The sequence below is a fragment of the Pezoporus occidentalis genome, unplaced genomic scaffold, assembly GCF_034315485.1.
Source record: "Pezoporus occidentalis ecotype Australia unplaced genomic scaffold, CSIRO_AGI_Poc_V1 ctg2, whole genome shotgun sequence".
In the NCBI taxonomy this organism is placed as follows: domain Eukaryota; kingdom Metazoa; phylum Chordata; class Aves; order Psittaciformes; family Psittacidae; genus Pezoporus; species Pezoporus occidentalis.
The window spans coordinates 20,457,310-20,470,728 of NW_026913855.1; the positions used below are offsets into that span (position 1 = coordinate 20,457,310).

Here is a 13,419-nt window from a genome sequence, read left to right on the forward strand (position 1 = left end):
GCCCTAGAACTGCGGAGCTCTGCAAACGCTATTAAACCCTCGGTTTGTGAGCCCTCTTTCTAGACAACTCAGTGCCGACAGCATGAGAGGAGAAGGCAGGTCGTCTCGTCTTGTTACAGACAAAAGCACTTTGACCGCAGCTGCCCCCATAGAAGCAGCCGCTGATCCCCTACCCAGACCGAAGACCAGCCGGGGCTGCAGGGGCAGCGCGGATGTGCCCCGTTGGGATCCGGAACTGTGAGCTGCCAGCTCCGCCCGCTGCCCTTCAGTCGAGCTGCGACAGGAACACCGGAAAGTAAGTAAGAAACAAGCCCCGGTTAATTCTGCGGTGGTTACTTAAGTAATTCACTTTCTTCTATAGAGAAGTTAGTGGGATGGATTTATTCTGGGTAGCGTATGCTGTTGGCTGCAACTTGAAACAGCTAGGGAAAATTACATAGGTTTATTTCATACAATCATAGAATCACAGAGTGGTTTGGGTTGGAAGGGGCCCTAAAGCTTATCCAGCTCCAAACCCCTGCCACAGGCAGGGACACCTTCCACCTGACCAGGTTGCTCCAAGCCCCGTCCAGCCTGGTCTTGAACACTGCCAGGGATGGGGCAGCCACAGCTTCTCTGGGCAACCTGTGCCAGGGCCTCATCACCCTCACAGGAAGGAACTTCCTCAGATCTCATCTCAGTTTCCCCTCTGTCATCTTAAAGCTGTTACCCCCTGTCCTGTCACTCTCATAGCAAAATCATTTTGCTATGATTTGGCTAACTCCAAAGTGATACAGCAAGTAAGTGGTGAGTCACACTCAACAAAAGAAGTAAGGCCACTTCAAGTTAATACTCAAATGCAGTCCTTTATATTTGTTACTTGTCTCAATCTGAGTCATATTTTCAAAGTTTTCTCTGCCATGCAAGCACCAGAATTTAGTACACATACATTATATCAGCGTTACATGTGATTATAGATGTACGCATACATGGAAGTATATAATCTTACGTAAATAGAAACTGTGAGGAGCAACAGCTTTAAAGAAGAGAGTTAGCAATATTGCAGATGATACTAGTCCAAAACCCAAATTGTCATATCCTTAACAGGTGTTACATTTAGCACACTGGACAAGACATCCAATAACTGAGTAATAATGCTCAGAAGCAAAGCATTCAGTCTGTTAAAACCAATTCCCTTGATGTTTGGCCAGTCAAATTTGGCTTGTAAATGTATTCATCCAGCTATTGCTTTTCATGGACATCGCTGTCACAGGAGAAGTCCTGTGGATTACAAACAGAGGTACAAGACATACTCCTGTAGTGCTGGAGGAAGAACAATAAGTGCTTCTCACACCAAGGTTGGTATCTGGAGAGCCCCCTTACCTCTAAAAGGTTCCTTTAAATGTTTTTAGTTTACTGCTATCAATGATTTTTTTAAGATTGTACCTGGACTAGCAGAACCCAGTTCTTGAACCAAAGCTGTAGTCTGTTAGTGACTCATGTGAGCATCAAACATGGCTGAAATTGTGGTGAACTAGCATGTCTGCACTAATGAAAGATTAATTAGGCTCAACTAGCCTGTTTCTAATGCACCAGCTGGTTTGTTTAAGGCTAAACCAGCTCTTCCTGCTGAGACAAGGGGGGTCACAAAATTACAAAATGGAATATATAAACCTTTAGAATCAGTTTTAAGTAATGTTAAGTTTGATGGCTTTGTAACAGTAGCAATGGAAAATTACTGAGGTGCATGATACATAGAAAAAAAATAGAGTACAGCTAGAGAACATACTGAGAATTCTTGTACAAGATAAATCGTTATAGTTGATGTAGTTTTAAGAAAAACAGTCTAGAAGAACAGTATGCAAGGATAAGAAGTATCTGGGAATGGCAGGTGTCCAGGATGGGTTCCGGTTAAACCCTCTGATAAGTAGGAGGACAGGAGGATTATTATGTCTGTGGTGCTAACAAACCAATTAAGCAGGTATAAGCATCTACTGCGCATGCTTCAAAGGCTGCCAGAAGTGATGAAGATTGTTGGAAGAAGTAAACGACCCTCAGAGACCACCACGACAATTCTGTACGCATGCGGGGAGCTTTCTGGAAAATAATGTAATCCATACGTAACCTCATGAATATGTATGTATGCCCAGTGGCTGTAAGGGCGGCTTGCATAGCAATACAGAGACACACGTTAGGAGGAGCTATCCCCCGTGTCTCCTGGCACCACAATAAAGAATACCTGCTTGTCAGCTTGAAAACTTTGTTGGCAAGTTTGTTCCTGTAGTTTTCTCCGAATCACTGCGCTGCACTGTGGCTTCCTCATGGATCACCTGTCTGCTTGTGAAGTTTAGGAAGTGCTTCTAAAATTAATGTAGATCTGACTTTGACCTTCGTAAGTGATGTAGTGTAATGGAGGAGAGAGTGGTGATGAAAGCAAATGGTGTAATACAGTGCTGCCTTACAGCATAAGGTTTAGTTGATGTCCAGTCTAAGTAACTTGCTGCAGGAGCATCAGTTGTGATTATCAAGAAGCTGGACAACACTCACAGTATGACATCAGATCTTGTCTTTTATTCTGTGCGTAATTCACTCTGGAATACGAATCTAGTTTATCCTTCTAAGGTCATGTTGTGTAATACTGTAAAAGATAACACAGATTACAGCTGGGGAAATGTGCACAATTTTCACAAGCATATGTGGGTTCAGCATACTTCAGTTGGCAAGAAATAGATATATTTAAGAACGTGGTATTCCTTTGCAATATGCTTGCACTATTCATCTCATTGCTTTCTTTGCTGCTGTTCAGAACCAGTGTTACCAGAGACACTGCTCATGGTGAACTGCAGACCTGTCCTGACATGGAGGCTCTTTCTAGCCCATGTATGGCAGCAGATGGGAACTGAGGCAGAAATGCAGGTCAGGGCTAGGATAAAGAAGCGGTGTTGCTGATGTTGAGGTTGTAAGCATTTAACAGCTGCAGTTGGGATAAGCCTGAGTTTGCTCAGGAAAAGGGAAAATACAATTTGTCAGAAGCTTTCAATATGCATTGATACTTTTTGTTACAGGTTTGAATTCTGGTTACTTAGTGAAGGCTTGTGTAAAAGGACTGAAGCAGCAGAAAATCTCTGCCCAAAATTGTGTGCCCAGATTAAATCAGCACACTTGTGAGAAGTCAGTCTGATTCTGTTAGAGCAACGTCAGGTGTCCTGGACCCAAGTCTAGAACACAGTATGTGATAGAGACCTAAAGTGATTGGAGCACAGCAAACAGAATTGTGAGAAACTAAATACAGCTGTGTTTAAGGCATGCAGCAAATCTTCAGCTACCAATTTTTGTAGCTGTAAGGGCTACCTCTAATTGGGCATATGGCTATCTGTGGAGCTCCTATCTTACTGCAGCATACAATACATTTGCACAGTATTGCAGAGAGGACTAGGCTCAAAACCATCCAGCAGGAGTAAAGGTCTAAACAACTCCTTAGGGGAAAAGTTCTAGTATTGATATCGGAATAGACTCCACAACTTGTTAAAGTTGTAAAGTAAGTATGCCTTTATTCAGCTGAAGATGCACGGGGGATTACTCCTCCAAAGGCATGCAGGCCTCAGTGTTGTTTTCCTCTACATTTATCCTCTAAAGTTCTACATATGCATTAGGTTACACAATACGCCTATACATATTTATGTCCTATTCCTGCTTTGTATTATAATGAGCTCAAAGGTCTTCTGCTCATACGCAGTGCCTCCTGGGGGTTGTGGGCAGGGGTCTTCAGATGAAGTAAACGAGTCTTCCTCTGACCTGAACTTTTCACCCTTGGTCCTCTCACATGCTCCTTAGGAGCCTGGATGAGTCTGGTCTCTGTCCAAATGGTTTTTGCTAAAACTTAAGTAACTGTTTTCCTTATTAAGAGGTTATGTTCTGGTACTGCCTGGTAAAGCACGATAGGTATTTGCTGAGCGATACGTCTGTTAAGCAAGCTATGTAACTTAAGCAATGCCCCCTTGTACAACCCCCCCTGTACAATTTACCTAACCCCCTTGTACAACCCCCCTGTACAATAGTCCACATCAGTATGAACAACTCTGTTGTCAGTGGTACTTACCATGTGGTCTTCCCCACTGGTTCAGCATGGAGGCATGGGTATGCTAAATTTTGCAAGAGGTAAGTTCAGGTACAGATCTAGATGTTTAGAGCATTGAAGGGCAAGCAGCCTGGTAGCTGGCTCTTCATCATGCAAATTTCTTAGGTTTAACCCATTCCTGACAGATGTTTGTCAGACCCATCTGAGCCTCAGTGCCTCCCTACGCTATCTGCAGCTTCACCAAGTATCATCAATAGGCAAGAAACTTTGAGTAGCTTTCTATCAGCCTTTGTTTCATACCACTGCTTATAGAAATGAATTTGTGGATAAGGCTGAGAAGCTACTATATTTGTGTAAGATCAACATTGATTCAGGACTAAAATGAAACTGTTTGAGAAGAACACCTTGTAGGACTGAGTTTAGATTGAAGGGGTGGATATTCCTTGGTGTTATATTCTAAATCAGCAGTTAGTGAAAACACTGGGAAGTTGTCTAATGTACCACTAGTACCAAGGGACTATGGATTTATTCTGTTCATTAAAGGCAATATTGAATTCCATCAGTTTCCTGTCTTACAGATGTGAATTTAAATTATCACTACAGCATCACTCCTTTAAGGGTGTTCTCCTAAACACAGGAATATTTCTTCTATTCCTCTGTTGCAGGTCATGGCAGAAGACTTGCCGGGCGTTTTGATTCTGGATATAGGGGGAACTCATGGTGTGCTAGAAAATCTTGCAGTGCTTTTGAAGAAACACTTTCACCTCATCACCATGAAGGAGTTTCTTGAAAACAAAAAGGAAATGAGCAAAAAAATCCAGTCTGTTTTTGTGTTTGAGTGCAGGCCAACTATTGACCAGGAGCTTCTAGAAAGCCTGCCTAATTTAAAAGTAATTGGAAACTCTGGGGTTGGAGTCGATCATTTAGACTTGAAAATGATTTCTAACTTTGGCGTAAAAGTGACCAACACCCCACATGCTGTGGCGGACCCAACAGCAGACATGGCAATGGCTTTGATGCTGGCCTCTGCCAGAAGACTAGTAGAAGGTAATATTTTACGTTTTCCTGGATCTTAGTTACTTCTTTGGCATATCTCACTTTCACTGAAACAGCTGATCTGCCTGAATCAGTATTTGGGGTGTTTTTACAAGGAAAAAATATTCTGAGGACTCCATTTTCAGAGGTTTGCTTTTTCTGTGTCCCACTTCTTTTTTTAAGGCGATAGTGACAAGAGTAAATAAATTATGCACTTTAAAGTCACTTGTGATACCCTGTTTGTAATAATGTCTGAGGCTTGATTCTCCTCTGGGTGTTTACTGGGTGGGTTCCTTATAACAGTAAAAACTGAATACAGAGCCCCAAATCAAATGTCACTGCTTCTCCATTTCCTGCTGGAACAAGTGTTAGACGTTACAGGGAGGTACAAAGCATTAATGGCCATGTCCCCAACTCTAGAGCAGTAATTAGTATAACTGTTCATTTTTTTCCTGCTTCTGTGAAGAGTTTTTCTAAACCTATGGGTTGTATTTCCAGGAGAGCACCATCACTATTATTGAAAGAGCTCATAATCCTTTTGACAAAGTTATTCCAAACTGTACCACCGACATTAGTTTGTGTCCTCAAAGATAGGTCCTTTCCCCACATGCCCTTGCTATGCAATGTGTTTCAGGGAAAGGAAGGTGTCAGTAGAGGCTATCACAAGAAGCTGCTTCTGTCTTCAGGGACTCATAGTCCTTCTGTCACTGCTGCTTCCCCCCCCCCCGCCCCCGAGCATGAAGTAGCACCTCTTCCTTGTGATGTTTTCTCATTATTGCATCTTGCTGGACCTCAAGTTCTGTATAGAAAAGCTTATTGAGATCCCTGGCTAAGCTGGAATTTGCAGTCTTCACATCTATTCAAACAAGTAGGGCTGCTTTGGGTTGTGATACAGGAAAGAATTGGTGAAATTTACCAAAGCCAAAAAAACACCCCAATGAAGTCAATGCTTGCAGAGTGCTAAGTGTCAAAGAAGGTATTTTTGAATTTCCAAGAAAATACTCCAGCCACAGAAGAGTTCCTCCTAGCACAGTACTCATCACAGCATCTCTCCTGCGTTACTGACTCTAGCCCCGGCTGCAGGGAATGGCACCATCCAGGCCTTTCTATAAACTGGTCAGAATTAGCAAGGATTTTTTGTAAGGGGTGTCCCACAGCCCCACTGCTGTGATGGTGAGAAACTTTGTCTTTCTCTCAAGCCTACGTTTATGTTCAGTTTGTACCCATTTAGCATGTATTTACATTCAGGCTGCCAGATTGCAATTTCTCCAGACACGAAGTGTTTTGCTGTTGACTGGCTGGGTGTGGAAGTAACCAGAGCAACGCTTGGGATCGTCGGGATGGGCAGCATTGGGTACAAAGTAGCTCAGAGAGCTAGAGCCTTCAACATGAAGATCCTGTATCATAATAGGAACCGGAGGTAAAATCATGTGGTTTCTGCACATAATTAGGCTGTAACAGAAGCCACAGCTCTGCTCTGTGTCCCTCATCTTCCTAGACACTTGTGATAGTTGTAAGCAGCATGAGGATTACCCGCATGCCACCACTTCCTCACTTTGGCTCCTTACTGCTTCCCTTGCTTGGGAAGTAGCTCCCTTTGCCTCCTGCACTGACTCTTCCCTGGTTAGCTAATGGCAGTTAGGAACAAGGGAAGTGTAACCCTTCTGGAGATGTCCAAGCAAACCAGGCCTTATGCCCTCATTGTGCCTCCTGTCCTGCTGGACTCTAGGATTCTGACAAGATCCCTGGCACACCCAGCCAATCACCCACTCCTCAGCCCAGTCAGATCACTCATCAGAACAAATTGGCATAGATGCATGAGAAGAGCAGGTTCTGACTGCATCCCCAACCTCCTATGCCTGATATTGCCTACATACTTTTCACATTCATTACTCCTTCAGTGTCCCACCACTCCTTTTGCCTCTTTTTAACCCACATCCTTCCCACCTCCTTCCACCATCTATACCTTTCAACATCTTTTTCTTACCTTGGCCTAAACCCTCTTGTTCGCTATGCTGTTCTTTATTTCTCCTAGGGTTGATTGATTGTTAAAGCCAGTTAGAAGTACTTGTGTCAATTTGGGTGTGCGTGCATTTTTCCATCAGGAGAAAGGAAGAGGAAGAGGTAGTTGGTGCCCACTACTGTGAGAAGATGGAAGACTTGCTGCAGCAATCTGACTTTGTTATGTTGGTTGTGAACCTGACTCCTGAGACTCACAAACTAATTGGGAAAAAGGAGCTGGGGCTGATGAAACCCACAGCTACACTAATAAACATCAGCAGAGGTAGGACAATCTAAAAGCACTGTTTGTGACTGCACAGTTAAGGTTGTGTTTTTTTCTGATTATATTGACATTCCCCCCTCCAACCTCAGTCTGTGGTATCTCTGTATTGTTTGAGTCATGAAGTAACTGGCAGTCTACAAATTAATGACTTTCCATAGAACAGATGCCAAGTGTTCAAAGGTCCTATAGAATTTATGGATACTCAGTAGCTGTTCTGTTATCTTAGCCTTATACTAAACACAGTATTTTTTTCATTGAAAATAACTGAAAGGTTTATCATCACTGATGATGAATGGGATACCAGGAAAAACTTAATTTTCATTTGACACAGCTATGAAGAAAAGAAACCTCACATGTGATTACAGATCTGTTGGCACTGAACAAGCATATGAGAGAGATTATAGTTTCAGTAAAGAAAGCAGAGAGAAAAGAGTGGAAAGCTTGTTTATAATACAGGAAGTCAGTGTCTAAATGAGAAAAACACTGAAAGTGGTCACATCCCAGGAAAATCCTTATTAAGTGGACCATAATCATAGAATAATGGAATGGTTAGGGTTGGAAAGGACCTTAAGATCATCTAGTTCCAACCCCCCTGCCACAGGCAGGGATACCTCACACTAGACCATGTTGCCCAAGGCTCTGTCCAGCCTGGCCTTTTAGTGCTGCCAGGGATGGAGAAGACCACTTCTTTGTGCAGCCTGTTCCAGTGCCTCACCACCCTCACATTAAAGAACTTCTTCCTTATATCTAACCGGATAATCCTTCTCTAATTAAAGATTAATAAATCTGTTCTTTGTGGTTAATGGTTATTAGAAAAACATGCTTTCTAACAAGACAAAATTCTGTAATTTTTCTCACTAGACCGTTGAGATCTTTCTCCTCTTCCAGGTAAATACATGCTCATTAACTCATCATACTAGCAAGATTTCATTACAATACAGGTGCAGTTATTGATCAAGATGCGTTGGTAGAAGCTCTCCAGAAGAAGATTATTAGGGCTGCTGCTCTGGACGTGACACACCCTGAGCCTCTGCCAAGGTAAATAAACCCGTTTTCAATTCTGTTAATCTGAAATGTTTTAAACTGTGTGCCAGAGCGTGCCAGATCTTGACCTCTGTGGGGAGTCTCTCTCACTGTTTTAGGGCAAAACCTCAGCCTGTCTTACTGTTATAGATGGCAAACTATTCACCTTTCCCCCATCTGTCAGTTCTTTGCTAGCTTAACTGACAGGCAAGGCAACAAAACCAATGGAAAGGTAGAAGAAATGGGTAGGCAAGCTTCCCAAGCTTTATGGGGTTCTTTTATGAGGGCTTGTGGCCCTTTTATGTCAACATGCCATTGCTGTTTCCTGATGTTCTGTTCTTAACAGCTAGCATGGGATAGCTGCAGAGTAAATTCCCTATGTAACGCATTCTGTTGTTTCTGTTTCTTGCAGAGATCATCCATTATTAAAATTAAATAACGTCATCATAACCCCTCACATTGGAACCGCAACAGTCCAAGCTATCCATATGATGGCAGAAGAAGCAATAGCAAATATGCTGGCTGTTCTCAATGGCCAACCCATTCCAAGTGAAGTGTTTCCCAAGTGATCTGTGCCAGAGGATATTGCTAAACCTCATACGTATGGGAAAGCACTATATCTTACAGTACCACTTTTAAATTACTGCAAAGCTGTCATCTCACTAGACTTGATCTGTACTGTTATTTACAGTTCTGAAAAATAAAGTGGAAGTAATAAAAGGGATTTGTTTGAAGATTTTAAACTGAGCAGTTATGCACTTTGATGTCTTCAGTTTGTTACTTCAGTGAATACCTGTGTTCTAGTACTTGCTGCTACATGATGATAAGCAAGTACACCAAGCAGTTTGTGTTAACACTCTCAAATGTATTAAAGGTGAATTAAGCATTAATTCCCTGCTGAAATTTGACTGTATCCTGAAACACTTTTCAGCCAATATTGCAATGTTTTTATACCAAAACACTAAAGGAAGCAGACTCCTTTGAAACGATCATAGGCCTAACATTTTCTAATGCAAGAAGAGTTCTGCTACATCTACATGTTACATCAAAGCAAAGCTAACCACTGAAAATGTGTCTTTGATTTTCCTGGGGAGATCCTTTGAAAAGCAAATTCCAAGAGATTTAGTTTCATCCAAAGATGATGATTTTATCTTGACTGGCCATAAAACAATGATAGATCCACCACTGAAATCACTGGGGTGAGGGTACAGCCTAAAGCAGAATTAGTGATCAGTCCTAACTTGCAGCCCAGGGCCAAGTTTTTTCTTGCAGTCTTTTCCTCATGAGCAAGCAACAGAGTCAGAAAACAGTAAATGTTTGTCGCCTCCATAAGATCAGGAAGCCTTTCCATTATGCTGCAGTATGGTCAGGCTTCTTGAAGGAATGGTAAAATCAAGTTTTAGCACAGGAATTGTAAACAGACCTACATTAGACATTCAGATATAAATAAATAGTGAAATACTGCTAACAAGACAGCAGCAAGTATTGCTATACGGGATTCCAAGATCTTCAGCCCTTGAACAGCTCTCTGCGCTGCTCTTCCCAAAATTCCTATGGAAAATCAATGGTAGCTGTAAATGGTCTTTTTTTTTTTTTTCAGGCTGTCAATTCACAACCCTCTGACAAACAGATGGTCAGCAATTCCTGAATAAAAAACAAATTTTAATCTGAGTGCATAAGTCCTTCTTGGAAAACACACTCCTAAGTATCTGTTATTTTGTTAATTCATGATAGCCTCAGGAGAAGGCACTGCAGTTCAAAAGTCACTGGTGTCTCTTCGAGGACTGGAAGCTGCAAAAATCTCTGCAAGGAAGCATTTAAAAATTAACCTGGTAACTCAAAGTTCATGATGAAGCTGTGCAATCGGTTTTCACAAACTGGATTTGGTCCAACATTTTTCTGAACTACTTAAACATTGTAATTTGTGATTTCAGGGTAAGGAAGGAGATCTGTTGCACCAGACTACTGATGGTCTGAAACTAAGTATTTGATGAGAAATAATTGTGTGTTATGAGCCTGTTGGCAGTGATACAAAACCTTACAGACATGAGGGACAGAACTTGCTCAGATTTGGATTATGTGAATACCCATGTGTGTGTGTATAATTGGTAGTATACTTAAAATAACTGCTTTCTTGTCATTCTTGTTTACTTCCCTATCTAAATATGTGGCTTATAAGGTCTTGTCATAGGTGCCATGAAACAGGACATGAAAGTGATTATTCTTTAAAATGTTTTGGGAAAAAAAATATGTCTTTCTTCTGACACTTTGTGTCCTTCTTTTTTGTGCAGATCATGGGAGCAGGAGAGCTGCCTGGGCTTTTAGTGAATTAAGTTGGTGGCATACATGGGATGTCCACGTGGTGTTCCTGAAGAAACATTTCTACCTCTTCATCATGAAGGAGTTCCTTGAAGACAGAAAGCATACGAGCAAAAAGGTCCAAGCAATCTTTTTGTGGTGGCACAAACCAGTCATTGACCAAGAGCTCCTTCAGAGTCTGCCAAACTTGAAAGTGATTGTGAATTTAGGAGCATAGATGGATCGCCTGGATCTGAAACTTGTAGCTAGCTTTGGCGAGAAGATGGCTCATGCTCCATGTGCTGTTCCCAACAGCACAGCAGGTAGACTAGTGGAAGGTAACATCTCAATTCTTTTGTGGCTTCTAAAGATCAGTCAAGATCTACCTACCAGTAACTTGACTTTTCCTACAATTATATGCAGTGCATGTAGTTTCACATAAAATGTGAAAATCTCAATATGTTGGGTTAGCACATAGAACAATTGGTATTTTTACATATTTTATATATAATAAATATATATAAATTATTACATTTTACACAAACATAGATAACATATATTTCAACAAAGTATGAGTAAAATCATATGAGTTCAGTTTTCACAGGTCACCAGCCTGGGTTGAAAATACTTGGCAGAATTTAAACACATTTGATTCTAATACAGTGTTTTGCTTTGTGGACCAAGTGTCCTTCGAAGCTGGAATACTTTTTTTTTTTAGAAGAAATATGGCTGTGGACTTAGTTTCAGGTGAAGAGCACACTGAAGTGTGCTTCCTACATATGAAAACTTTAAATTTCATCACCTTCTTCAGTGACTATGACATTTGGCTGACAGCAGACATGCTTCTTGATGTGATAGCATTACATTGTTACAGACCAAAAGTGGGGGATGCCAAAGATTAGATGATAGCTGCAATCACAGGCTGGAAGAAGAAATTAGAGTGTGGGAGGCAGCAATGGATCACAGTAAGGGTATATGCTGAAAGCTGGGCCTGACAGAGGCATGAGTATATTCTCAGGGACTGAAACGGATTTGTGCAGAATAGGGGAGTTTAAAGGGCATGAGAGCAACGAGGCAGTTTGCGCCAGTGTCTGCTAATAGCAGCCTTTCTATTAGATTGGACATAAGGAGGAAATTATTTCCTGTTAGGGTGGTGAGGCACTGGAATAGGTTGACCAGGGAGGTTGTGAATGCTCCATCCCTGGCAGTGTTAAGACTAGGTTGGACGAGGCCTTGGGTGATATGGTTTAGTGTGAAGTGTCCCTGCCCATGGCAGGGGGGTTGGAACTAGATGATCTTAAGGTCCTTTCCAACCCTAACTATTCTGTGATTCTATCATTCTATTTTCATCCACAATTTTTTCTTGCCATTTTCACAAATAGACGGACCCTTGGCTTGGTTAGACTTGCCTCACCCTAAATTTGTTTCTACCTCAGAAGGAGGAGATAATTTAAAAGTGTGATTAATTTCTTATTCCATCTACATAAACTGTCCCTGGTGGCGTTTCTGATAGCTCTGCCCTGGCATGACTATGTTTTATCCTGAGGTGGTTTTTGATGCTTTCATAATATTCTGTTCTTATGTTTTAGAAGAGCTGGCAATATTAGAAAACTGAAATACCACCTTGATAGCAGACTAGTAAGTGCTGTCCCTGCATATAAGTTTATTTTCTGTCTTGTAGAACTATACAGAATTTTGCAGGTTTAACAGATAATCATGGAAATAACTGAGTAGTGATTTTTAAGGAAGTCGCACTTCTCATTCCAAGGAGAATGGCAGAGGTGAACAGAAACCCGTACTTAGTCTAAATAGTAAATCCCGTATCTAGTGTTATTTTCCACATAACATTTCCAAACATGGTGGTGTTACTAGCAATAATTATTTTAATTGTTGGTGCAGAGCAGGGCAATATTTTTCTAGTTTAAAGCACCAAAGAACTTTTAGGGGAGATTACATCAGAAGGCTTTCTGCAGTATGGTGAGAATAAATGCGAATGTCACACGCATGTGGCAGAGAAAGAGGATGTATTAGGTACCTATGACATTACAGAAATTATTGCTATTTAAAATTGTGTGATTGTAACCTTTAAAAATGTCCTATAGTAGTACAAGTGTTGTTCCTTTGTGTTGGACCCCATTCATTTCTCATATTGTCATATTGCAGTGTTTTTTTTGCAGGTTATCACATTGCAATTTCTTCAGGTATGGAGTACTGTGAAGGCAATTTTCTGGGAGTTAAAGTTACTAGAGCTACTCTGGGGATCGTTGGCATGGGCAGCACTGGGTATAAGATTGCTCTGCAAGCCAAAGCATTTGAACACAACAGGACACAGTGGTAAAAATACGTCTTGACTCTAATTGCAGCAGAAACTCCCTTTTAGATAGTCAGCATTTACTTTTCAAGGAATTATATCAAGAATGTAGCAAGAAATGAGGGAACAGGATCAAGATTAAAACAAGAGATAAAAACAAATGGTTACCTCAAATCGGTCTTGTAAGGAGCTACTTGGTAATTAAACACTTGGAAACTTAATTTAGGTTTTATATCAGAAATTCCAATGTTTCCTAGACATGTGAGCAGAAAAAGGAAAATCAAGCTTATACCTTTTTTATTCTTACCATATCTTACTGTAGTGCCACATAACTCTACCTTTTGTTTACTTATTCCCCGTTTTTTGAAGTTGGGGAGTGATCTTGTTGAAACTGAATTACCGGAGAAACTA

General features: G+C 41.2%; 1 protein-coding gene and 1 pseudogene across 6 annotated transcripts; both read left to right on the forward strand.

Annotated features, from left to right (window-relative positions):
• Positions 1–182: 182 nt before the first annotated feature.
• On the forward strand, positions 183–9,146 carry LOC134163335 (probable 2-ketogluconate reductase). 6 transcript variants are annotated; one of them, XM_062618121.1, is made up of 7 exons: positions 212–295; positions 1,087–1,337; positions 4,723–5,104; positions 6,341–6,512; positions 7,198–7,376; positions 8,318–8,414; positions 8,812–9,146. In XM_062618121.1, the coding sequence occupies exons 2-7, from the start codon at positions 1,134–1,136 to the stop codon at positions 8,966–8,968; spliced, it is 1,191 nt and encodes a 396-aa protein (XP_062474105.1). In that variant the 5' UTR covers positions 212–295; positions 1,087–1,133; the 3' UTR covers positions 8,969–9,146. The 6 variants fall into 6 exon arrangements, with proteins under 6 accessions (XP_062474108.1, XP_062474111.1, XP_062474105.1 ...); XM_062618124.1 differs by lacking the exon at positions 1,087–1,337 and having other exon boundaries at positions 183–295; XM_062618127.1 differs by lacking the exon at positions 8,318–8,414 and having other exon boundaries at positions 209–295; positions 8,812–8,973.
• An 837-nt stretch (positions 9,147–9,983) lies between these two features.
• LOC134163111 (putative 2-hydroxyacid dehydrogenase SERP1888) lies at positions 9,984–13,035 on the forward strand (annotated as a pseudogene).
• Positions 13,036–13,419: the final 384 nt, after the last annotated feature.

Coding starts and splice junctions, on each gene's coding strand:
- LOC134163335 (XM_062618121.1), top strand. CDS start 1,134: ATGCTCAGAAGCAAAGCATTCAGTCTGTTAAAACCAATTCCCTTGATG. Junction 5,105..6,340: donor TGCCAGAAGACTAGTAGAAG/GTAATATTTTAC, acceptor ATTTACATTCAG/GCTGCCAGATTGCAATTTCT. Junction 6,513..7,197: donor TATCATAATAGGAACCGGAG/GTAAAATCATGT, acceptor TTTTTCCATCAG/GAGAAAGGAAGAGGAAGAGG.